The sequence below is a fragment of the Panthera pardus genome, unplaced genomic scaffold (genome assembly GCF_024362965.1).
Source record: "Panthera pardus isolate Hobbes unplaced genomic scaffold, ASM2436296v1 HiC_scaffold_24, whole genome shotgun sequence".
NCBI classification, from domain to species: Eukaryota; Metazoa; Chordata; class Mammalia; order Carnivora; family Felidae; genus Panthera; species Panthera pardus.
The window spans coordinates 51,287,330-51,314,732 of record NW_026526810.1 but is presented as its reverse complement, the minus strand read 5'-3'; the positions used below and the strand labels follow the sequence as shown (position 1 = coordinate 51,314,732).

Here is a 27,403-nt window from a genome sequence, read left to right as displayed (position 1 = left end):
GGAGTTTAGAGTTTATTTTACAGGTGCTAAGGAGCCCTTAAAAGGCCTGGAAAAAAGCCTCCAGAGAAAGATTCTTAAGGATTCAGCATGATCTTCAGTGAAGGCCGAAGATGCTGTTTGAAAGTTGAGGGGAGGGGCGCCTGGGTGGCTCAGTCGGTTAAGCCTCCGATTTCGGTTCAGGTCATGATCTCGCGGTCCGTGAGTTCGAGCCCCACGTCGGGCTCTGTGCTCACTGCTCAAAGCCTGGAGCCTGTTTCGGATTCTGTGTCTCCCTCTCTCTCTGACCCTCCCCCATTCATGCTTTGTCTCTGTCTCAAAAATAAATAAACGTTAAAAAAAATTAAAAAAAAAAAAAAGAAAGTTGAGGGGAAAATATGGTAGTGGAATTAAGAAGGGAAGATCCTGCTGTTGACTTTCCTCTCAAAATAGAAGTGAATTTCATGAAGTGTATAAGAAAAGGATGAAGTAATCTCGGTCTGAGGAATTTGGTAGTCCACTGTACTCTCCTGCCCTCGGATGTCGAGCAGTTCTATTTTAGAACAGCCAGCAGAGCTATGCAAACCTTTTGAGCTGTGGCAACTCCTAGGAGATGGTGTTTGTTCAAAGGTGGCAATGATAGGACTCCAGGGGGGTAGGTGTGGAAGTTTGGATTTAGTTTTCAGGTACCTTTTTGGAAAAGTAGAAGCTCATTTGGCCAGAGTGGAAATGGAATTAGGAGAGATGGACATTCAAATTTACTCACTTGAAGCTTGATCTAGCTTTAGACCAAGTTAGCCCCACAGTGAGATAATCTGGCAATGTACATCTATCATTTCCCGATGTTCACTGAAGTTATAGCAGAGAATGAAAACCACATTTCTTGAGCTGTAATACAGCTGGATTTCATCAACCACAGATTGAAATTGAACTATTCAAGAAAGGGGTTAAGAGAGACAGAGGAGAGAAGTCAGACTCAAGTTTCAGCAAGGTCCGGTGTTTTCCAATTCTCTAGTCCACACTGAATTCATCCCTATTGTAAATATTAAATACACCTGCCAAGAGAAACAAGTTACTCTCCAAGAACCTAAAATTGTTACAAAGGATAAACTTTTAGGTTCTTTCCTTAGTTACATCAACTAGATCCCACTGATAAGCTATTAAAATCTGTGTACTAGGATGACTATCCCAGGGAGTATTAATAAAGTAAAATAGGTTTCAATGACATCATTAGCTCAGTGTCTATCTCTAAAATAGTAGTCTCCCTGTAGCAAGAGCCAGGGAGCAACAGCAGCCAACACTTGAACAAATGCACACAAACTCCTAAGGTTTCTTACCTACTGGCCTCCTTGGGCTTTCCTGACAGCCTCATGGGTACTTAGAACTGACAAAAGTCTCAGGGAGGTACGGGCCTTTGTCTGCGGGCCCTGCTATCCTAGTGCCCTATCCAGTATTCCCTGGCTGTGTTGAGATCTGAGGCTAACAGAAAAAGTTGGGCCCTACTGGGTAATTCATGGTTAGGGACAGCAGGCTATTCTGCCAGCCTTATATATAAATAGTTTTAGGGGCACCTGGGTGGCTCAGTTGGTTGAGCGTCTGACTTCAGCTCAGGTCATGATTTCACAGTTCGTGAGTTCGAGCCCCACACTGGGCTCTGTGCTGACCGCACAGAGCCTGCTTCAGATCCTTTGTCTACCTCTCTCTCTGCCCTTACCCTGAGCGTGCTCTCTCTCTCTCTTTCGCTCTCTCTCTCAAAAATAAATAAACACTAAGAAAATATATTTAAAAATATTTAAAAAATAGTTTTGGACATTTTTAATACATAGTATTAGAAGTAAAACACACGGTTTTCTTCTATCTCCAATTCCATAGTTCAATTTCACGGTATTATGCAGGTAGGTTTCTGACTTTGAGAAAATCTTTTTCTGTTTCACTATCCAGTGACTATTCACTGACAGTTCTAGCATGATCACTCTCACTGTATGGGAGACATTAATGAGGGTAACATTTGATATGGGCCGTTCCCTTACCCCCTTAGCGGTCAGCAGGCAAAAAGATCCTACAGGGCATATTCCCTTTTCCTGTGGTGTGGCATGAAAAGGCATATGGTCTCAGATGTGGCTCCGCCAGGAGCACCCACACTCTAAAGGGAGGACAGAGGGGCTGCTAGTGTGGTGTGACAGGATAGAGGTGGTAGTTACTCATACCACTTGGCTCCCCTGTTGATGAAAGTGCCTTCAGAGATATTGAACTTTTCCCTGCCTTTCCTCTGAACAAGCCCAACCTACAGAGATGACAGTTGTTCTATTGTCCAACCAGAAGAGAGAAGGTTCACTGCATTGCTGGGCATGGGCCATTCATTAATTCATTCATTCATCTGCTCATTTACCTGGTATTTATTAAATTTTGATAGCGTGGTAGGCCTATGTGGTTAAAAAGATATTCATCTTTTTAAGAGTCCTTTCCTCCAAGTAGCTCACAGCTAGTGGAGAATAGATATGAAAAATATTTATAATACAATGAAAGAAATAATACAGTGTAATAAAAGCTATGATAGAAATATCTGCCAGGTCCTAGCTGAAGCATAAAAACAGATATAACTCTGACTTATCAGTAACTTCCTTGGAGTCTAGAAGATAGAAAATTGAATTTTTGATTTGTATTCAGCTCTGTTGGAGTCCCTCAAGATTAATATCTACTTATATCTCTTGTTACATTTCAAGACAGAAAGTTAATTTGAGGGAGAGCATTTGTAAACAATTTACTATACCAGTGTCAGTACAATGACAATAATAATAGCTAGTGCCATTTATTGGGTGCTTCCCATGTGCCAGGTGCTGTTAAGCCCATTACATACGTCATCTCATTTAATCCTCACAACAATCCTATGAGGTAAGTATTATCGATTATCGTCTCTTTTATATATGTTAAGATTTGAGGCTTGGAAAAAGACAAGTAACTTTGCTTTATAACTTTGTTTTTGTTTTACTCTTTCCCCTACATGGTAAAATCTGGTATGTGTAGTTTCTTTGAAGTGCCCCTTTGTGAGATTTGGGACCTCATGCAATATAGGTTTTGGCATCACAAACTTTAGAGGCAGAAGGGGAGTCTTAGGAAGTCACATTTTATAGGAGGAACTGATACCCAGAGGAGTTCAACATTTCAGCCGTTATTCAGTTCTCTGGGTTCTCTACTGGGAGAAAAGGCTTTTGTCTTCTAGGCCAGTAAGTATTACTGCCCCAAAGCTACAGGCTCAAGGATGTGCAAACTCTAGGATTTAGTACAATCATCTTTACTAAATGCTGTTAAACATTTCAGCCAACAACAAAAATATTCAAGATGGAGGCACCTGGGTGGCTCAGTCGGTTAAGCATCTGACATCAGCTCAGGACATGATCTCACAGCTTGTGAATTTGAGCCCTGTATAGGGCTCTGTGCTGACAGCTCAGAGCCTGGAGCCTGCTTCAGATTCTGTGTCTCCCTCTCTCTCTCTCTGCCCCTTCCCTGCTCGTGCTCTGTCTCTCTCTGTCTCTCAAAAACAAATAAAAAATGTTAAAAAAATATTCAAGATGAAACAAAATTAATTTTTTAAAGTTAGGAACACAGTTCCTAGCTCAACATCAGAATTTCATAGCTGATTCGTTGATAAGGTGCTTTATCCAACAAATGCCATGTACTGTCATGGTGAACAAGATAGCACTACCCAGTAGTTGTTTACAATTTAGTAAACAAGGGGCAGACATGAAATCAAACAAAATAACTATGAACAGGTATGTACAAAGATCTAGAGAGTTATAGAAAGTTGTAAAGCACTGATTCTCAACTGGGAGTTAGTTCCACCCCCATACACCTAGCAGACATTTGGCAATGTCTGGAGACAATTTTGACTGTCACAACTAGGGGAGAGGGTGCTACCAGCATTTGGTGAGCTGAGGCCAGAAATGCTGCTCACTGCCCTAAAATTCACAGAACAGCCTCCCATAAGAAAAACTTAGCCAGCTCAAAATGTCCACAGGCCTTACGTTGAGAAACTCCAGTATAGAGCCAGCAAAATATATTCTACAAGGGATGGGGGAGGAGAGTAAAGCTTAGGGGGTTGGTTATGGAAGAGTTTACTAAAGAGATAATGATTGGGGTTGGGAGAGAGGATCCCCAGCAGAAGGGACATGTGCAAAGCCACATATTGGCATATTTGGGCAATCCCAAACACCAGAGGAATTGTTGTGGGCATTAGGACTGGACAGCAGGCATTCCATAGGAGCTAGACATTCAATGAAATCTATTGAGTTAGAGAAAATCTGGTTCCGTGATGGCTCTTTATATGTTGGTCACTCAAGAGCACAATCTAGGTACAGATCTCTGTGAACTAAAACTGCCCAAGAAATCTGTTTGAAATAAGGCTTTTCTCATCTTGTTCCTTAGGTCCTAGGGTTTTCCAGGCATTTGTTACTTTCTCAGAAATAGAGTTGGGGCTGTTTCAATGGAATATGAACTCTGAGAGGTGGGATAGGTCTCTATTAAAGCCACTCAGGTGGGGTCTCAATACTGGGATCACGAGAAGAGATGATGTGGTTATTTCTCATGCATTATGCTTATAGGCAGATGATGATGTTTATTTATTTCCTCTTTCATTATTTCCTCTTTCATAGAGAATCCCAGTCCAGAAATGGGAATATGTGAACCTTAAGATTAGACTGCCACCTTGAATCTAATTGGGTTGCCTTCCCTCTCCCCACCCCACAAAAAATGGGGGTGAGTGGGTAAGCCATTCCAATCAGGCTTTCTCTCTCTCTTAAGCTAATGATGATCAAAGCAACTGACAAACTGCCACGGAATCTGCTAGAACTCACTCTGGCCTTGCCCTATCCCCAGCTGCTGAACTTTTCTTCCTTCTGTCATGCTCTGAGCCCATTCTTAGCAAACTACCAGGCACCTGATTCCTGGTCTGCAGCTACCCTCGTCCTGTTGTGGTTTGATTCAAGTGCCTGCCTCTGTTCCCTGGTGGCCCAATGATAGAGCTTAATGGAGGTAAGTGACCCTACCTTAACTCAGCTAATTTTCTAGGCATAGTGTGGAAAACAAGATCACAGAAGGGGGTATGGATCTTACAGCATGAAAGGAAATTCAGGGAACTATTTAATTTATGACAGCTTATAGCTGCTATACTCTCTTCAGGTTTACTCTACTTGGTAGGCAAGTAATGATACCTACATAAACTTTTGAGAAAAATTAAAATAAATGCTATACAAAAATTTACTTTCTTTATTAACTAATCCCTTAATTTAATTCATTCATTAATTTTTTTTATAGTCTAAAGATTGTTTTATTTCAGTATGCATGGATCTGTTCCATCCTTTTCCTTTTAAGTTTTAATTCTGGTATAGTCAACATACAGTGTTATATTAGCTTCAGGTGTGCAAAATAGTGATTCAATAATTCTATGTTACTCAGTGCTTATCAAGATATGTGTACTGTTAATTCCCTTTACCTATTTCACTCATACTAATCACTTTTATTTTATTTTGTTTTATTTTATGTTTATTTATTTATTGAGGGGGGGCAGAGAGATAGGGGAGTAAGAATCCCAATCAGGCTCTGTACTACAATGTGGGTCTCGAACTCACAAACCATGATATCACGACCTGAGCTGAAATGAACCGAGCTGAAATCAACAGTCAGACGCTTAACCAACTGAGCCACTCAGGCACCCCTAATCACTTTATTTTAGATTGAAAAAATTTATTATGTATAACTTGGTTTGCTAGTTATACTATTACATGTGGTATTTTATATTTAGAACCAAACTGATTCTCACAGGGGTTAAACATTTTCTTTTTTGTCTTCCAGTTATTTTATTTTAGCTCTAGCTGCATCTTCCAAAATTGATGAATTAAATCTTTTTTTTTTTTTCACTACAGCGAGGTCTGGAGTTATTTATGCCTATTAGAATTCTGAAAAGTTATAAACGGAATTAGCATTAGCTACAATATCATTTTTAAAAATTTTAATTCCAGTATAGTTAACATACAGTGTTATATTGGTTTCAGGTGTACAATATGGTGATATGCCAATTCTGTACATTACTTGGTGCTCGTCACAATAAGTGTACTCTCTCTGGGGCACCTAGGTGGCTCAGTCGGTTGAGCATCAGACTTCGGCTCAGGTTATGATCTCGCGGTCCGTGAGTTCGAGCCCTGCATCAGGCTCTGTGCTGACAGCTCAGAGCCTGGAGCCTGTTTCAGATTCTGTGTCTCCTTCTCTCTCTGACCCTCCCCCATTCATGCTCTGTCTCTATCTCAAAAATAAATAAACGTTAAAAAAAAATTTTTTTAAAAAGTGTACTCTCAACCCCCTTTGCCTTTTCCCCCCCCATTCCCCAATCCACCTCCTCTCTGGTAACCACCAGTTTATTCTCTGTAGTTAACAGTCTGGTTTTTAGTTTGTCTCCTTTTTCTTTGTTAATTTATTTAGTTTCTTAAATTCCACATATGAGTGAAATCATATGGTATTTGTCTTTCTCTGACTGACTTATTTCGTTCAGCATTGTACCCTCTAGATCCCATCCATGTTGTTGCAAATGGCAAGATTTCATTCTGTTTTATGGCTAAGTAATAACCCACTGCATATATTATACATACTACATCTTCTTTATCCATTCATCTGTCGATGAACACTTGGGCTGTTTCCATAATTTGGCTATTGTAAATAACACTGCAATAAACATAATGGTGCATGTATCTTTTCCAATCAGTGTTTTTATTTTCTTTAAGTAAATATCCAGTAGAATTACTGGATCATATATGGTAGTTCTATTTTTAATTTTTTGAGGAGCCTCCATACTGTTTTCCACAGTGGCTGCACCAGTTTGCATTCCCACCAACAGTGCACAGGGTTCCTTTTTCTCTATATCCTCGCCAACACTTGTGTTTTTTATTTTAGTCATTCTGACAGGTGTGAGGTGATATCTCATTGTAGTTTTGATTTGTATTTCCCTATTGATGAATGATGTTGAGCATCTTTCATGTGTCTATTGGCCATCTGCGTATCTTCTTTGGGGAAATGTCTATTCATGACTTCTCACTTTAAATTGGATTATTTGGTGTTTTGGTGTGGAGTTGTGTAAGTTCTTTATATATTTTGGATATTAACCCTTTATTGGATATATCATTTGCAAATATCCTCTCCTATTCAGTAGGTTGTGTTTTAATTTTGTTGAGGAGTTAAACATTTTTAATTGAATTCCTTTAAGATCTCTTCAGAGCTAAAATTAAGGACGTTATATTCATTTGAACCATGTTTTCCTGACAGACAAAAGAAAATGTGTATTTACAGAAAGAAAGCTGAAAAAAACTCACTAAAATTCATCAACAAGAAATTTTGACACCTGAATCATGTTCTGATATATCATATCTATCAGCTTCTACTTCTTATAAAGTTTAATTAAACATATATTAAGCATTAAGATAAGATTCCTCAGTTATGGAACCTTTAGGTTTGCTCTTAGTCTTATCTGTTCTTAGCTGTTGAAACAGAGTTATACCTATTTTGTTTATAATTTCTAGAGGGAAAAGTAAACAATACTGTCTACTCCTACTATACTCTTATTACTATTGTCTCTTCCCACCACATTCTTATTAAGGGGAAGTTAGTAAAAGTAGACACTTTTTCATAACAGTTAAAAATTTGTGTAATAGTGAGCTTCCCATGATTTCAAATGTTCAGGGAGTAGCTAGAAAGGAGTTAATTAAATGACTTATGATCTCTTTCAACCCTGACAAACTCTGGTTAAATGAACAAGTTCATAATCTTTCTTTCTTATGTGAAAGTGACAGGGCACACGAAGCATGCATATATTTTGCTCTGGTGCTTGAGCTGTTTGTGCCACACAGTTTGTTTTAGATGAATTATATTTCTCTGCTCTTAATTCTCTGCTCTGCTAATTTTTCAGCAATCTGCCCATCAGAGTTTTTAAAAATTACTTTGAAGAAATGAAAGCTGAAAAGCAACTAATGCCCTTTAAAAAAGGCAACAAATCCCTTTAAATATTTTGCTGATCCTGATTTCAAAAGTTCACAATCCAAAACTTTTCAGGAAGAAAAAAAAAAAAAACCCTGGGAAAAATTAAGCATTTTTTTCTGCAAGTTTCCAGTAATTTCACTGCTCTACTTCGTCCTTGCCTTTTCTCTCCTTATAAGAATATGCAAGGTGAGTAGAAGGAGGTGGATATGCTTTCTTAAAAGTGATTGCTGCCATCCAGGAGCTTTCTAAGGATGAATTCTTATCCTGGACTTGAATTTCTTTCCTTCTGCCTTAAGGTTAGGCTTTCTCTAAGGAGCTGGCAGTAGGTGTGATTTCCTAAGGTTTCCAGGTAGAGAAATTTCAGAATCTCCTTTGTTTTTCAATTCTATTTTTCCCTCTAGAGCAGTGGGAAATTGTTCCAGCTGTTTTGCCTCACAAGTTTGATCCACTTATGAATTAAATTGCACAAAACATTGATTTGCCCTCTGCTGACTCAATGATTAGGAAAATGGGCTTTGGGGTCAGATAATCAGTTCAAATCCAGGCTCCACCACTTAATTACTGTGTGATCCTGGCAAGTTATTTAACCTCTCTAAGTTTCAATTTCCTTAAAAATGGAAGAATAATACTGATCTCATATGGTTGTTATGAGGATTAAATGAAATAATGTGCATAAAGCATTTCGCACAGCAAACGGTCAGTAAATATTAGTTAATATGATTAAAATAACCTTATTTTATAGCAGAGGCTATATTCTTGAAAGTCAGAGTAATTGGCAAAACATCAATTGGAAAGATATTAATAATAAAATAACAGGGTCGTGTAGATAGCTCAGTTGGTTAAGCATCTAATTTCGGTTCAGGTCATGATCTCATGGTCTGTGAGTTTGAGCCCCACGTAGGGCTCTGTGTTGACAGCTCAGAGCCTGGAGCCTGCTTTGGATTCTGTGTCTCCCTCTCTCTCTACCCCTCCCCTGCTCATGCTCTGTCTCTCAAAAGTAAAATAAGACATTAAAATAATTAAAATAATAATAATAAAATAACAAAAAATCATATAATGTCAACAATAACATTAAATATATATTTTCATATCATAAAATTCACCCTTCTAAAGTTTACGATTCAGTGTTTTTTCACAGTCACAAAGTTGTACAACCATCACCACTATCTAATTCTAGAATATTTTTGTCACCACATAAAGAAATTCCATACCCATTACCAATCACTCCTCATCCCCTGCCTTGTCCTAGCCCTGGAAACCACTAGTCTACTTTAAATGTATTTTTAAAACACATGGAATAAAAATTCCTAAATGGCATCCATTTCCAAAACATACTGCATTCACTAGGATTAAAAACTAGCTCTGGTAGAGACAATCTTTCTCTTAAATTGCCAACTGGCCAGGTTCTCCCACAAGTTCTATCATATTCAGAATGCATCTAATTTTAAGTTTTCCAGACAGACTGATTAGCTTAAAACGCAATGTTGTTTTTGCTTGCATATTCCCTGAGGGGCATATTTTTATGAGTTTTGTCTTCTAAGCACATACTGAGAGGGTGGAGAATAACAGATTTTTTCCTCTTTATTTCCATAGAATTGCCCACTCAGCCTAGTACGAAAAAAGGGAATAAACATAAAAACTTTTTTTGTTATCTAATGGTTAATGGAACTTAAATGAATCATTAATATATGAAAGGATGGTAAATTAAAAAATTTTACTGTACAATAAGACCATGGGAGATAAGACTAGAAATATGAGTTTGCAACATGTAGAGAATTCTGAAATCTGCCTTTTTAATAAAACTAAAAACACCACATAACTTATTTTGGTATGCTATGGAAAAGCAAAAGAAGATATTTGAGGCAGGGAAGGGTTAGCAATTATTATTAGTTCTATTATTATTAACTAGACTTTATAATTGATTAGATGATGGGGGAAAAAAGAGAACACCCAAAGATGACTCATATTTCAAAACTGGGATATTGGTGGTGCAACAGAAATAGGGAAGCCAAGAGCAGGAACTGATTAGGGAGAAAGAGGAGTTATGTTTCAGGCTTATTGAGTTTCAGGGACCCTGTTGCGAGCTCAAAGATATGGGCTCAGAGATACAGATTTGGGGAGCTCACCTTTATAGCAGTTGTACACAAAGTTTGGAATGAATGGCTTCCTTGGGAATAAGAGAGTACAGAGCTAGAAGAGAGCTGAAGATAGACCATAGTGATTGTTTACACTTAAGAAAGTGGAAAGAGGAAGAGAAACCAACCAAGGCAGAGGAGTGGTCAGAGAAAGGAGAATTAGAATCATGTCACAAGAGCCAAAGGGAAGACCCAGTAAGTTAAGAAGGATGAAGATTGAGAGTAGGTCATCAAATGAGTATTTAGCAAACTCCATGGCAAGCTTTCAGAAAACAGTTTTTATAGCATGCTGGGGTAGAGAGTTTGTTACAAGAGCAGAGATTCAGACAAATTATTTTAAGTAAGAGGTAACCAAGAGGTAACCACACTGACCATGAGGATAAACATCTATGACTCCAACTCTTTTGCTGAGCCCCTACTATGGCAAGGCATTGTGTAGGCATACGAATCCAAGAAGAGTCCTATAACAGTGCTGTGGTTAATGTAATACAGCCTACTCTCCACATTTGTTTCTCTCTATAATTCTTGTCTCTAACAGCTTACTGACTCCACCCTACATTTCTCCATGTCTTCTGTTTAAAATTTAGCTCCTGGGGCACCTGGGTGGCTCAGATGGTTGAGGGTCTGGCTCTTGATTTTGGCTCAGGTCATGATCTCACAGTTTGGGAGATTGAGCCCCATGTCAGGCCCCATGCTGACAACAGCTACTTGGATTCTTTCTCTCTGCCCCTCCCCTGCTCACGCTGTCTCTCTCAAAATAAGTAAACTTAAATAAATAAAATTTAGCTCCTAGATTCTGTTTTCTTTATGAGTATTCATGCCATGACCTTTCATGTTTCAAATTTTTAGGATTTGCTTCAACTGCCAATTTCCTGATTTTATTTTCAAAGTTAAATTCGCAAGAGGTTCTATTTTGCCCAGATCATCTTTTCCATTAGGTCACACCTTGGGTTGTTGAACAGCCTATGAAATGGGTCAGAATCCTACCTGTATTTTATTTATCTGTGGCTTGGGAGAGAGAGTAAAGGCCACATGATGAATGTAGTCTTGACCTTTAGCATGGACTATAGGAATGTCAGCAACTACAATTAACACATCTAGTAGGTATTGGGGATGCATCTTGGTTTAAAAATCCAGGTATGCAAAGAATAGTGCATAACCCTTTCCATAACACTGCTTAATATTGACTTTGAGTCTCCATTCCTGTGGGCTGGAGAGAAATTCAACTTGTAATCTTTGGGGACAGACATGTGCACTGATTACCACTGGTCAAGGTGGTGTATGAAGGACATACTGAAATATCTCTATCCCCCCTCCCCCAACCAAATACATAGAAATGTTGGTTAAAGTGCCAAAAACAATTTAAGCTTAGGTTTTCAAATGGTAGAATAAAAATAGTGATTTTATTTCTTTTTTGCTCAGAAACTCATCCTTCTTTAACTCAAAACTACAAGGAGAATGAAAACTAGACCAACTCTATTTGCAATACAACTAGAGACATCTGTAAGCCTAGACCACAACCCTTTGAGGAAGGATGCTTCCTTTTTTTTTTTCCAGAAGAAACAGAAAGCAGGAGGACTAGGGGTAAGGTGGCAGACCTTTGACAGAATAAGGCAGCATATTCTCCAAGATAATTGGGCTTACATGCAGTATGCTTAGAGAACAGCTTTAAATGCCTTTATGACCACAGTAAATACAAGAATGCAAAGCCAGGTACATAAAACAAGAACCACACAAGTAACAATTATATATATGTGCTGGGTCCCAATAAACTGAAAGCACTTTTTATATTCCCCATCATATCTTTAACACACCTTTTTTGGTTACCTTTGAGAAGGAAGTAGCCACATTCAAATGAGTTAAGGTATAAGAAATAAAAAGGACCACAAACTTTATTAAAAGTAAATAAACGTAACATACAATATGTACAGATGGCACATGGTGCCAATTTTATTTGTAGTTATTATAGTACTCCAACTCATGTTTACAAGTTAAACCTTTGTCACAGCCTTGGCTAAATCTTGAACTAGTGCAGAATTTAGTTGTGCTAGAGTGCTGATCTTAGCATGCTTAGATGTGGCATACTTGTTCTTGATAGTCATGTGCTTTGTAAGCCCACGATTCACCATGACTATATTCTTAGCCAGGTGTTGCATAATATTTAGAAGGGATTCTTCAGTGCATGACAGGTAATGCTGTCAAGTTGGTGTCCATTCACCATTGTCGAGAATTTTTAGTGCCAGGCAAAAAGTTCCTGCTGCAATCTGAGAAGGAGGAAAGTGCACCATATCGTAATCCAGCATAGTTAGTTCCATCAGGTATTTGGCCAAAGTATGTTGCTCAATACCAACCTCTCCAATCTTAGATGCTCTCTGAAGGAAATGCAGGGGTAGAAATCCAGACCAAAATGTAAAGATCTTAGAATCTTCATTTCCATCTGTCTGATTTGGTGGTGCTTGGTGTAAGAGTTGTCAGTCACAAAGGCAAAGTTACCAATTTCTGGAGAATACATTTCTTCCTATTTACTTGCAATAAACCTGGCAGTGACACCAACCAGCTACATCATCTTCTTGGGTACACAATTATTCTGCATGAGCCGATCAATAAGGGAAACAGTCATGTACATGGTCTCCTGCAGTAACCTGAATTTCATTTGAACCTGCACTAGCCAGTCAATTAGGATGGTTCTCATGTTTCCAGTGACTTCACAACCCAGTAGGTATTTTGGTCTTACTGCTTGCTCTTCCTCAAGTTGTCTCAGATAAGCATAAATATCTTTCACATATTCACTACAAAGGTTTGGATCAGCTCCATCTTCTGCATCCACATCATTCACTGTAAGAATTACATCAGTGAGAGCCTGACACAGATATTCTTCTGCAGGAGCACATCCAGACGTTTCCATTGGGCTTGGAGATGGAGTAGCAGCCAAAATAGGCTCCGGAGAAAGTTTTTCTTCTTCTTCTTTTTTTTTTTTTAATTTTTTTTTAACGTTTATTTGTTTTTGAGACAGAGAGAGACACAGTATGAACAGGGGAGGGGCAGAGAGAGAGAGGGAGACACAGAATCGGAAGCAAGCTCCAGGCTCCGAGCCATCAGCCCAGAGCCCGACGCGGGGCTCGAACCCGCGGACCGCGAGATCGTGACCTGAGCCGAAGTCGGACGCTCAACCGACTGAGCCACCCAGGCGCCCCTGTTTTTCTTCTTTAACAGGCTCATGTTCTGGCTCTGGTTGTGGCACAGGTACAGACACAGCCTCAGGTGCTTTGAAGTTTTGGTATTTTTTTAGCAATAACTTTTCCAGGAGCGAAAGTTTTTGCTTCCTTTTTCAGAGGCAATTTGGCTTGTGGCTGTTCACTGACTTTGTTACCAAGCATGTGATAATGGATGCTTAGGAATGTAGATTTTGTACAAAACAAGAGTGATACAGCTCTCCAAAGGAAGTGCCAAGATCCACAAGCACTTGTAGGGAACAATGAGAACAGGCAAGCAGGCTAAAGCAGGAGCTTTTAAATACCCTTTTGTCACCAAAACTGGAAATATAGGAAGGTGAAATTGAACAAGGACAAAAAAGCCATATTTATGGAAAGCAGTCTGTTGGTGAGGAAGAGTGGAGGGGACAGACTGCATTGTAAGCAACTCTGCAGTGCTGATCGTGGGGGAAAGTGAGGGCTATACAAACTCATACGCACATTGTTTCATAAAGAAAATAGCCTCAAATATGGTCCTGTCCCCATCCTCTTGCAAATTTCATATAATAGCTGATTTTGGAAAAACTCACCTTATTCAAAGATGTTTAAAGAAACAAAAAATAAACAGCACCTATAAAAAAGAATGGGAGAAAATGTCCAGAGCAAAGCACAGAGAGCTAGAAAATGTCGTTGGAAAGTAAGAAAAGGAAATTAAGAGGAATGGAGGCTGAGTAAGAAGCTCCAATGTTTGTCTGATAGAAGTTTCAGAAAAAGAGACTGGAGAGAATGGTGGAGAGCTAATATTCAAAGAGAAAATGGTTATATTAGATCCAAGCAGGCAAGATCCAAGTTTGGAGAGATCAAGTGTCAGGGATAGGGAACATAGGTGGAGTGTGAAACTAGGGAACAAAGGCCTAGGAACATAAGCCAAAGCACTTGGACCGAAAGAGGTGAAAATATAGGTATGGGAAGAGAGCAACAGAAAGAGTCATCAATGAATGGAATTTGATGATGAGTTAAATAATTTTTACCCATGTTCCCCTGACAAGAATAGATATGAATATGAGTGAAACTAAATCCACAGATAAAAGTAAATACAAACTTCTAACTGGGAATGGGGGGGGGGGCTAAAAATGAGAAAGGAGTTCTGGATACTCAAATTTTCGAGGGGGTGTACAGCAGATGGAGAGAACTCTGGTTCTAGAATTCTTTGGATTCCCTTGATTCTACCACTAACTTGAGTATCACAGCAAGTTCTGAATTCTAGTTTCCCTTTCAAGAGCATGAGATGTAACCCATGAGCCAATCCTCAGGGATTCTGCCTCAGATAAAATCTTCTGTCTATATTTAAGTTTTTCATCCTTCAGAGGACATAATATACAAGTTGAAAATAGTTTATACACATTTAACATTTTTTTCTCCCATAATAATCTTCCTCACTTTTGTCTGTCTAAGGTATAATCTTTCAAGTCCCATCTTAGAGATCCTAGATGTTTCCCTTGACCAACCCCCTAGTCAAGTGCCAGGGACCCATCCATTATGTTCCCCTAAAACATTCTTATCTTCATCATGCACATTATCATCCTACGTTGAGGAGGTCTCATCTCAGTCCCCATTTTAATTGTCCTGAATCATAGACTTTCAGCTTTAGCATTTATTTAGGAAAGAGTAAGAATACACAGAGCTGGCCATGGTACATGCTGGGAGCAATGGGTGCTTGTATTTGAAAGTCTGGGGTCGGCAAGGTCATTTTAGGACTTCTGGTAGAAAACTTCATAGGAAGCAGAGCCCAGAATTCTGAAATCTGAGCAGTCAATAGTTATAACTATGTCCTCCCACAGTTAGTCAGACAAGCCCCACTGGGCACCTGAGACCCCAGGAATTCAATTCTGGTAAAGATGTGGCCTGTGAGATGAAACTATAGCCCCTCCTTGCACAGACAGGCCCAACCCATGGCTGGTGAGATAGGATACAGATGAGTGGAATGGAACAGAAAAACAGTACCCACCTAGACCTGGGCAATACTGGTCCTTTCCTGGGCCTTACTTTGAGGCTCCTAGTCTGAGCCTTCTCCAATAATGTTCCTCTTCACAAGACAAGGAGCCCATGAGACTAAGGAGCTTATGCCCTCTCCTACTTTGAATCACATACTGTGTATCCAGGACTCCAAAATTCTCTGCCCAAAAGATTCTGAGCCCACCTCTAGGGCCTCCATAGCTCCCAAAGGCAGCTGTGTGCCCAAAGGGCACCTGTGTGTTGGTGTGTGTGTGTGTGTGTGTGTGTGTGTGTATGAAGCTTGGTTGTGTGGACTGGGCTTTCCACACATGTGATTATGAGGTATACGGGACAGGGTAAAGGGTTCCCTGAGAAGTGAAAAGAAGAATGGGCCAGGGGCTTCTAGTTGTACTTTATCCTCACCTATAAATGTTAGTGGAGACCCAGACGTGAGCAGCTTATGGGCAGAGCCTCTCTCTAGTTTACGCATTTTAATGCCCTAGCAAGTATGGGCATCAGGACAGAGCTAGCATTATTGAATACTTACCTCATCAGACTCTTAGGAATTGAGATCGAAGGCATTTCTGGTGGTTACACATGAAATAGTAGTTATAATATAGCATTCAACAAGATAGGATACTGTTCAGTATAAAAATTTTGGCCCTGGAATCAGTTATGGCTTCAATTTTTTTAAATTGAGGAAAAATTTACATGACAAAATTAACCATTTGAAAGTGTACAATTCAGTGAGTGACATTTAGCATATTCACAATATTCTGTAACTATTGCCTCCATCTAGTTCCAAAATATTTTTAAAAATTGTTTTTAACATTTATTTATTTTTGAGACACAGAGACAGAGCATGAGTGTGGGAGGGGCAGAGAAAGAAGGAGACACAGAATCTGAAACAGGCTCCAGGCTCTGAGCAAGCTGTCAGCACAGAGCCGGATGTGGGGCTTGAACAGTTTTGCAAGTTCAATAGTTGTTTGTGGAGTTCTCCCTGGAGAACTTAGTGACGTCAGTCCTGAATTCAATTTTTTCAATTTTAAGTACTAAACTCAGTTTAGTACTTAAAATTAAAATTTGGGGATTAAGCGTATTTGGTGTAGGTGAGAAAATAAAATGAATCTAGCAGCTGCTAAGGGCTCATTGCAACGTTACTCTGTAGAAAAGTGTGTGATGGTTACCATTTCAATCAATAGAAAGGGTTGGGCTCCTTTTCCAGTTTAATCCTTTCCCTGACTACTCCTGTTTCACTGATTTTTTTTTAATGTTTACTTATTTTTTGAGAGAGAGAGAGAGAGCGTGCAGGGGAGGGGCAGAGAGAGAGGGAGACAGAGGATCCAAAGCAGGCTCCACGCTGACCTCAGAGAGCCCGATGCAGGGCTTGAACTCATGAACTGTGAGATCATGACCCAGCTAAAGCTGGACACTTAACCAATTGAGCCACTCAGGTACCCCATACTGATTGATGTTCTTAAAGTCTTATCTAGAGCCTCTACTGAGTCCCAAAACCAAAATCCCAAAAGTGTTTAGAACTACAGAGAAAAAAAGAATTTTTTTCCTGAGTACTCTTCTCAAAATGAAAGGTGGGAAATACTAGGTAATTATAGCACCTGCTCAGTTCATTGAGTTCCAACTTGGACATCCAAGTCTATCTAGAATAAATAAGAGTAGATTTGCTGGCTTGAGATGTCTGCTTGATTATAAAAAGAATGGATTATGGAAATCATTCAGAAATGATGTGTTGCTTCTCTACAATTGCTTCTCTTTTGGAAAATAATCTTTCCTAACCTTCTCACTTCTTTTTTTTTTTTTCTGTTTGTTTTTTACAACTTCCTTTTGGGTACATAGTCATACATAGACAGAGGTGGTCACGTAGGTGATATGATTAGAGCAGAGCCAGGAAAGCAACATGTAAAAGAAATTTTGCATACACAAGTCTGAAATTCTGTGATTTAAGATGTATTACTTTGGGGCTGCCTGGGTGGCTCAGTTGGTTAGGCATCCAACTTTGGCTCAGGTCATGACCTTGTGGTTTGTGGGTTTGAGCCCTGCATCAGGCTCTGTGCTGACAGCTCAGAGCCTGGAGCCTGCTTTGGATTCTGTGTCTCCCTTTCTCTTTGCCCCTCCTCAGCTTGTACTCTGTCTCTCCCTGTCTCTCAAAAATGAATGAATGTTAAAAAAAATTTAATGTATTACTTTGGGATTGGAGGGGAAGATCACAGAGTAGGAAAATCCTGAGCCCACCAACTTCCATGGACATATCAAGGCTGCAAGCACATATAGAGCAACTCTCTCAGAGAATGACCTGGAGCCTAGCAGCCAAAGATATAATTAAAGAGCCACACTGAGAAGGGCAGGAGGGAAAGTTATGCAGTCTGGTTGGAAACCAAACGTTGGTGTGGTGACCTGCAAGGAAGAAGGATAACACGGGCACTGAAGTCCTTCCAGAGAAGTGAGGGGTTCAAGTCCCATATCGGGCACCCTGTGAATCTGCACTGGGGAGAGAAGTCCCCATAACATCTGGCTTTGAAAGTAAGTGGGGCTTAACTCTGGGAGAATTGGAGGGTTATAGGAAACTGAAACTCCACTCTTAAAGGGCCCACAAACAATCTCTCTTGCTCCAAGACCCAGCACAGAGATAGCTGTTTGAAAATCATGTAGCGTATAAGTGAAGGATATTTATTGATTAATTTTAGGTGTGTGCTCACAGGGCAAGGATCTGTAGGAACCTTGTCCAGGAAAAGAAGCACAGAAGGCACCATTTTTCTTGCCCTCCTTCAGCCTAGTTGACTTGATGCTGGCAGGTGCCAGTTCTGACACTCTCCATCTACCTTGCTAGTACAAATTGCCTGTCCCTGTGTTCCCCCGCAGACCCACAATGCCCAATCTGCCTCACCAGGTGTTCCCCCCAAGTGGCTGCACCCTCAATCATCACACCAAGCAGGCAGCCTCAGCTGGGACTGGTGCCTTGAAAAGTGACTCCTGTCCTGGGAGGCAGGGGGGCCAGACCTGCCCACCAACACACCTGCAATGGTCACAGCCAGGCCTTGCAGCCAGCTACACCCAGGACCAGCCACACTCACCAGCATGCTCAAAGCAGTTGCAGCCCAAGCAACAGGAGGGCACATGCAGCCTACACAGGAAATACCCCTACAGTGCCTGGTTCTGATGACCAGGAGGGACTGCATTTCTGGGCCCCACAAGATGACTTCTATATAAGACTACTACCTTCAAGAATAGGAAGTATAGCTGATAACAGACAGACAAAATGAGAAGACAAAGAAATATGTTCCAATGAAAGAACAAGATAAAACCTCAGAAAGAGAACTAAACAAAAAGGAGATAAGCAATCTACGTGATAAAGAGTTCAAAGTAATGGTCATAAAGATGTTCAATGAACTTAGAACTTCAACAAAGAGATGGAAAATAAAAGATAGATAGAACCAATCAGAGCTAAAGAATACAATAAATGAGAGTGCTGCCAACACCCTGGAGGAGAAGCAGAGGTCATTACTGAATCTGAAATATTTAAAGTGGATACAAAATTGAATTTGAAATATTTAAAGTGGATACAAAACTGCTTCAGCAATGCAATTAAGTGTGTTGTTGTGGGCAATGGTGCCTTTGCTAAAACATGTCTCCTGATATCCTACACAGCAAATTACCATCAGAGTATGTACCGACTGTTTTTGACAACTATGCAATCACAGTTATGACTGGTGGAGAGCCATATACTCTCGGACTTTTTGATACTATAGGGCAAGAGGATTATGACAGATTACAACCGATGAGTTATCCACAAACAGATGTATTTCTAGTCTGTTTTTCAGGGGTCTCTCCATCCTCATTTGAAAATGTGAAGGAGAATTGGGTGCCTAAGATAACTCACCACTGTCCGAAGGCTCCTTTCTTGCTTGTTGGGACCCAAAGCGATCTCTGAGATGACCCCTCTTCGATTGAGAAACTTGTCAAAAGCAAACAGAAGCCTACCACTCCAGAGACTGCTGAAAAGCTGGCCCGTGACCTGAAGGCAGTCAAGTATGTGCAGTGTTCTGCACTCACACAGAAAGGCCTAAAGAATGTATTTGATGAAGCAATATTGGCTACACTGGACCCTCCAGAACCGAAGAAGACCCACACGTGTGTGCTGCTATGAACATCTCCCGAGCCCTTTCCATGCAGCTGGTGTCAAGCATCGTACTAAAAGCAATGTTAAATCAAACTAAAGATCAAAAATTAAAATTCGTTTTTGCAATAATGACAAATGCCCTGCACCTACCCACATGCACTCGTGTGAGACAAGGCCCATAGGTATGGTCCCTTTCCCCCTCTCAGTACTAGTTAATTTGAGTAATTGTGTATTGTTAGAAAAGTGGTTAGTACTAGTTTTTGTTTTGTTGTTTCAAAAAAAAATTTTTTTTTTGTTTAAAAGCAAGGCATGCTTGTGATGACTCTGTAAAAGACTAATTTGGTTGTTGGGAGCTGCTTCCAGGGCTCCATTCACTCTGCAGAATAATCTGGGACATTTAGGGGTTTTTTTGTTTTTGTTTTGGGGGGGGTGTATGTGTGGGGTCTGTTTTCATTTAGTCATGTTTTTTAAATTCAATAACCATTTTACAGCCCTTAAGGGGAAGAGGACAGAATAACTCCACATTCCACTTCCTAGATCTAGTTTAGAACACTTGTCCCCCACCTGGTGCTCTTAGGAAGAAGTATAGTAAATAACTCATTTAATAACATACTCCTTTTTGAAAGTTGCCTTTTCTCTCTACCCTTTTTTTTTTAAGGGCAGGTAAGCTAGTTTATTAAATGTTATATGGACACATACTTGTACATTGATTCTTATTTGACACTAACTTATGATGAAATTCTTATTCTATGTATCAGTATAATTTGTGATGTGTTAGTAACATTGAAGTGGAGACTATAATACTGTTTATCAGTACTTGAATTTGTTATAACATTTTTCATTACTCTTTTCCCTTATCTTCTTTTTTTTAATATGAAATTTATTGTCAAATTGGTTTCGATACAACACCCTGTGCTCATCCCAACAGGTGCCCTCCTCAATACCCATCACCCACCCTCCCCTCTCTCCCACCCCCCATCAACCCTCAGTTTATTCTCAGTTTTTAAGAGTCTCTTATGGTTTGGCTCTCTCCCTCTCTAACTTTTTTTTTTCCCTTCTCCTCCCCCATGGTCTTCTGTTAAGTTTCTCAGGATCCACACAAGAGTGAAAATACATGGTAGCTGTCTTTCTCTGTATGACTTATTTCACTTAGTATAACACTCTCCAGTTCCATCCACGTTGCTACAAAAGGCCATATTTCACTCTTTCTCATTGCCAAGTAGTATTCCATTGTGTATATAAACCACAATTTCTTTATCCATTCATCAGTTGATGGACATTTAGGCTCTTTCCATAATTTGGCTATTGTTGAAAGTGCTGCTATAAACATTGGGGTACAAGTGCCCCTATGCATCAGCATTCCTGTATCCCTTGGGTAAATTCCTAGCAGTGCTATTGCTGGGTCATAGGGTAGATCTATTTTTAATTTTTTGAGGAACCTCCACACTATTTTCCAGAGAGGCTGCACCAGTTTGCATTCCTACCAATAGTGAAAGAGAGTTCCCATTTCTCCACATCCTCTCCAGCATCTATAGTCTCCTGATTTGTTCATTTTGGCCACTCTGACTGGTGTGAGGTGATAGCTCAGTGTGGTTTTGATTTGTATTTCCCTGATGAGGAGTGACATTGAGCATCTTTTCATGTGCCTGTTGGCCATATGGATGTCTTCTTTAGAGAAGTGTCTATTCATATCTTCTGCCCATTTCTTCACTGGATTCTTTGTTTTTCACGTGTGGAGTTTGGTGAGTTCTTTATAGATTTTGGATACTAGCCCTTTGTCCCGTATGTCATTTGCAAATATCTTTTCCCATTCCGTCGGTTGCCTTTTAGTTTTGTTGATTGTTTCCTTTGCAGTGCAGAAGCTTTTTATCTTCATGAGGTCCCAATAGTTCATTCTTGCTTTTAATTCCCTTGCCTTTGGAGATGTGTCAAGTAAGAAATTGCTGTGGCTGAGGTCAGAGAGGTTTTTTCCTGCTTCTCCTCTAGGGTTTTGATGGTTTCCTGTCTCACATTCAGGTCCTTCATCCATTTTGAGTTTATTTTTGTGTATGAAAGTGGTGTAAGAAAGTGGTCTATTTTGTGTAAGAAAGTGGTCTAGTTTCATTCTTCTGCATGTTGCTGTCCAGTTCTCCCAGCACCATTTGTTAAAGAGACTGTCTTTTTTCCAATGGATATTCTTTCCTGCTTTGTCAAAGATTAGTTGGCCATACTTTTGTGGGACCAATTCTGGAGTCTCTATTCTATTCCATTGGTCTATGTGTCTGTTTTTGTGCCAATACCATGCTGTCTTGATGATTACAGCTTTGTAGTAGAGGCTAAAGTCTGGGATTGTGATGCCTCCCACTTTGGTCTTCTTCTTCAATATTACTTTGGCTATTTGGGGTCTTTTGTGGTTCCATACAAATTTTAGGATTGGTTGTTCTAGCTTCAAGAAGAATGCTGGTGCAGTTTTGGTTGGGATTGCATTGAATGTGTAGATTGCTTTGGGTAGTATTGACATTTTAACAGTATTTATTCTACCAATCCATGAACACGGAATGTTTTTCCATTTCTTTGTATCTTCTTCAATTTCCTTCATAAGCTTTCTATAGTTTTCAGCATACAGATCTTTTACATCTTTGGCTAGGTTTATTCCTAGGTATTTTATGATTCTCGGGCAATTGTGAATGGGATCAGTTTCTATATTTGTCTATATTTGTCTTTCTGTTGCTTCCTTTCTGTTGTTTCATTATTAGTGTATAAGAATGCAACTGATTTCTGTACATTGATTTTGTATCTTGCGACTTTGCTGAATTCATGTATCTGTTCTAGCAGACTTTTGGTGGAGTCTATCAGGTTTTCCATGTATAATATCATGTCATCTACAAAAAGTGAAAGCTTGACTTCTCTTTGCCAATTTTGATGCCTTTGATTTCCTTTTGTTGTCTGATAGTTGTTGATCATCTCAACAAGTGCAGAAAAAGCATTTGACAAAATTCAACATCCATTCCCCATAAAAACTCTCAACAAAACAAGTATTGAGGGAACATAACTCAACATAATAAAGCCACATATGACAACCCCACTGGTAACATCATACTTAATGGTGAAAAGCTGAAAGCTTTCCTCTAAGATCAGGAAAAAGACAAGGATGCCCACTCTGACCACTTTTATTCAACATAGTACTAGAAGTCCTAGCCAGAGCAATCAGAGAAGAAAAAGAAAGAAAAAGCATCCAAATTGATAAGGAAGAACTAAAACTGTCTATTTGCAGATGACATAATACTATGCATAGAAAACCCGAAAGACCCCTCCAAAAACTATGAGAACTAATAAATGAATTCAGTAGTCACAGGCTACAAAATTATATACAGAAATCGATTGTGTTTCTATATACTAATAATGAAGTAGCAGAAAGATAAATTTAGAAAACAATCCCATTTACAACTGCACCAAAAAGAATAAAATATAAAATACCTAGGAATAAGTTTAACCAAGGAGGTGAAATACCTATCCTCTGAAAATTATAAGACACTGATGAAAGAAATTGAAGATGACACAAATGGAAAGATATATTGTGCTCATAATTCAAAGAATTAATATTGTTAAAAGATCCATACTACCCAAAGCAATCTATAAATTCAATGCAATATCTATCAAAATACCAATAGCATTTTTTATAGAACTAGAACAAATAATCCTAAAATTTGTATGGAACTACAAAAGATCCTGAATAACCAAAGAAATCTTGAGAAAGAACAAAGCTGGAGATATCACAATCCCAGTTTTCAAACTATACTACAAAGCTACATTAATCAAAACAGTATGATACTGGCACAGAAAATAGACATATAGATCAATGGAACAGCATAGAGAGTCCAGAGATAAATCCTGGCATATATGGTCAATTAATCTATGATGATTAATTGAAGGCAAGCATATACAATGGAGAAAAGATAGTCTCTTCAATAAATGGTGCTAGGAAAACTAGACAGCTAACATGCAAAAGACTGAAACTGGGCTATACCATACACAGATAAAGTCAAAATGGATTAAAGACCTAAATGTAATACCTGAAATCATAAAACTCCTCAAACAAAACATAGGCAGTAAACTCTTGAACATCAGTCTTAGCAATATGTTTTTTTTATCTGTCTTCTCAGGCAAGGGCAATAAAAGCAAAAATAAACAATTGGGACTATATCCAACTAAAAAGCTTCACAGTGAAGGAAACCATCACCAAAATGAAACAAAAACCTGTTAAATGGGAGAAGATATTTGCAAATGATACGAGGTTACTATCCAAAATATATGAAGAACTCATATAACTCAACACCAAACAGAAAAAAAAGAAAAAACAAATAATCGAATTAAAAAATGGGCATAGAAGGTGAATAGACGTTTTTCCAAAGAAGATATACAGATGGACTACAGACACATGAAGAGATGCTCAATATCACTGGGGCACCTGGGTGGCTCAGTTGTTTGGGCATCTGACTTCGGCTCAGGTCATGATCTCACGGTTCATGAGTTTAAGCCCTGCATAAGGCTCTGTGCTGACAGCTTGGAGCCTGGAGCCTGCTTAGGATTCTGTGTCTCCCTCTCTCTCTGCCCCTTCCCTGCTCATGCTCTGTCTCTCTCTCTTCAAAAATAAATAAACATTAAATTTTAAAAAAAGATGCTCAATATCATTAATCACCAGAGGAATCCAAATCAAAACCTCAATGAGATATCACTCCACACCTGTCAGAATGACTAGTACAAAAAAGACAAGAAATAACAAGTGTTGGTGAAGAAGTGGATAAAAGGAAACCCTCATGTGCTACTGGTGATAATGTGAATTGGTGCAGCAACACCAGTATGGAGGTTCTTCAAAATATTGAAAATAGAAACACCACATGATCCAGCAATTCCACTTTTGAGCATTTACCCAAACAAAACAAAAACATTAAACATTTATTGTTTTTGAGAGAGACAGCATGCACAAGCAGGGGAGGGGCAAAGAGAGAGGGAGAGAGAGAATCTTAAGCAGGCCTTGTGCTGTTAGCATGGAGCCTGCTGCGGGGCCAAACCCATGAACTCAGATATCATGACCTGAGCTGAAACCAAGAGTCGGATGCTTAACTGACTGAGCAACCCAGGCACCCCGCAAAAACATTAATTTTATTAAAGATATGTTCACTCTTATGTTCATTGGAGCATTACTTACAAAAGCCAAGATATGGAAGCAACTTAAGAGTCCATTAATAGATTAATGGATAAAGAAGATGTGATATCTATCTATATCTATATCTATATCTATATCTATATCTATATCTATATCTATATCTATATCATCTATATCTATATCTATAGATATTGTGACAACATGAATGAACTTAGAGGATATTATGCTAAATGAAAAAATCAGACAGAGAAAGACAAATACTGTATGATTTCACTTATATGTGGAATATAAAAAATTAAATGAACAAACAGGGGTGCCTGGGTGGCTCAGTTGGTTGAAAGTCCAACTCTTGATTTCACCTCAGGTCATGATCCCAGGGTTCTAGGATTGAGCCCTGTCTCCGGCCACACTAAGTGTGGAGCCTGCTTAAGGTTCTCTCTGTCTCCTTCTACCCTGCTCTCCCCTATTTGTGTGCACTCTTTCTCTCTAAAAAATTTAAAAGAGAAAAAAAAAAACAAACCCGAACAAACAAAACAAAATAGAAACAGACTTACAGATACAGAAAATCATCTGGTGGTTGCCAGAGGGGAGAAAGATGAAGGGATGGGTAAAATAGAGGAAAGGGATTAAAAGGTACAAACTTCCAGTTATAAAATAAATAAGATATGGGGATGCAATGTACAGCACAGGAAATACAGTTAATAGTATATAACAACTTTGTATGGTGACAGATGGTAGCCAGATTTACCGTGATCACTTTACAATGTATACAAATATTCAATCACTATGTTGTATACCTGAACCTAATATAATATGTATGTCAACTATATTCCAATTAAAAAACATGTTTTAATGTATTACTTTGGGCTACCAGCTCAAAATGGCAGGCTGCACCTACTTGTCCACCTTGTCAAAATCCTAATTTTATAAAATGGGGTGCCTGGGTGGCTCAGTCAGTTAAGTGTCTGACCTTGGCTCAGGTCACGATCTCACAGTTCATGAGTTGGAGCCCCGCATCGGGCTCTGTACTGTCAGTGCAAAGCCTGCTTCGGATCCTCTGTCCTCCTCTCTCTCTGCCCCTCCCCCACTCGCACTCTCTGTTTCTCTCTCTCAGAAATATATAAACATTAAAACAATTTTCATAAAGTATATATACCAAAGAATAAATCCATAACTGTGCTATAACATAGGGAATAGCTAGCAGTGGACCAAAAACATTAGGGACTTTTGCATGATAATAAAGAAAATGGGATTTAGTGGTATAGAAACCAAACAGCTGAAAAATCTATAGTGCAACAGTAGAAAAACAGAAGATTGCTGAAGTGTTCAGTCTTGACAAAACTCTGTAATGACTCTAAATTTAAAGCCACTTATACTCACAGAAGAATGAAGCTAAAGAAAGGTCAGTTGAGTATCAATTGAGAGATTGGCAAAGATGGACCAATTCAGGTTTATTTTTCACTCAGGCCCCAGATCAAGGTAGTTAGCATTCTTTATTGTCTTTCTTTGCCACTCCTTCACCAAAATTGTAGTTCTTCAAATACCCCAAACTTTATTGAAAAGTCTCAGGTCCAACTCCTTATGTTGGTGCAGGTCTAAGGATTGTTAAATCTGAGTTTTCCTGAGTCTTAGTAACTCTAACCTACCTCAATGCTTTTCTGTTCTATATTCTTTTTTTTTGACTTAGGAATTTCTCTTTACTTTCTTGTACACTCAGGTATGCATTTCAAAGGATGTCTGTTACATCTTAATTGGCATTTCTGTGTGTTTTATAGTGGTGGGTTTTCCAGGATAAATGGTTCACAGTATTGCCAGAAATGGAACTTAAGAGTATATCTTATTTTTTTTTTTTCAACGTTTTTTATTTATTTTTGGGACAGAGAGAGACAGAGCATGAACGGGGGAGGGGCAGTGAGAGAGGGAGACAAAGAATCGGAAACAGGCTCCAGGCTCCGAGCCATCAGCCCAGAGCCCGACGCGGGGCTCGAACTCACGGACCGCGAGATCGTGACCTGGCTGAAGTCGGACGCTCAACCGACTGCGCCACCCAGGCGCCCCACTTAAGAGTATATCTTTAAGCATTTTTTTTTTTTAAAAGAAAGGCTGAATAGGGAGTATATTCCATTGGAATAATTTCACTTCCAGGAATAACGGCCCTATTTTGTCCTGACATTTGAATAAAAGTTTGTGTAGACTTCAAATTTTAGGTTCCAAACATTTTCCTCTCAGTACTTTATGGACATTTTCTATTATTTGCATTTAGTGTTGCAGAAGAGAAATCCAATGCCAGTTTGATTCTCATTTCTTTTAGGAAATCTAAATGATCATATAACTATTCAAGAAGTAAATCAGTACTTCCAGATAATACAAAATCAGAAAATAAAGCATCAATTCTAGAAAGTATACTGGTGAGTTTGACCAAATTACTCAAGGAACAGATAATTCTATTATTTTTTCACAGTCTCAGAGAAGAGATAAAGAAGGCACACTCCCCAATTAATTTTATGCAGTTAGTATTACTTAAATAAGAACACCAGACAAGGATAGCTTTAGGGAAAAAAAAAAAAGAAAAGCAATCTCAGTCATGAACATAGAGGTTGAATCCTAAATAAAATATTACCAAACCAAATCTAGCAGTACATAATTAATATATCATGATCAAGATGGATTAGTTGCAGGAAAAGAAGGTTGGTTTAACATTAAATAACCTAGAAAAATCCTTGCACGTGTGTACTAGGAAACATGTGAAAGAATGTTCATAGTAGCATTGGTTGTATGGCAAAACACCAAAACAGTCCAATTGGCT

At 39.0% G+C, this 27,403-nt stretch overlaps 1 protein-coding gene and 2 pseudogenes across 5 annotated transcripts in view; 2 read left to right on the top strand and 1 right to left on the bottom strand.

The window, feature by feature from the left end:
* The first annotated feature begins 4,776 nt into the window (after window positions 1-4,776).
* The window catches only part of TRIM69 (tripartite motif containing 69), a 37,645-nt gene continuing 15,018 nt past the window's right edge, over window positions 4,777-27,403 (top strand). For 2 of the 5 annotated variants that reach the window (XM_019442267.2, XM_019442263.2), the window contains exon 1: window positions 4,777-5,004. In XM_019442267.2, the coding sequence (XP_019297812.2) occupies window positions 4,999-5,004 (6 nt within the window). In that variant the 5' untranslated portion in view covers window positions 4,777-4,998. The remainder of the gene's footprint in view (window positions 5,005-27,403) is intronic. The other 3 variants (XM_019442262.2, XM_019442265.2, XM_019442264.2) reach the window with 3 other exon arrangements.
* Window positions 11,990-14,659, bottom strand: LOC109262561 (G2/mitotic-specific cyclin-B1-like; annotated as a pseudogene).
* Window positions 18,201-19,492, top strand: LOC109262560 (cell division control protein 42 homolog; annotated as a pseudogene).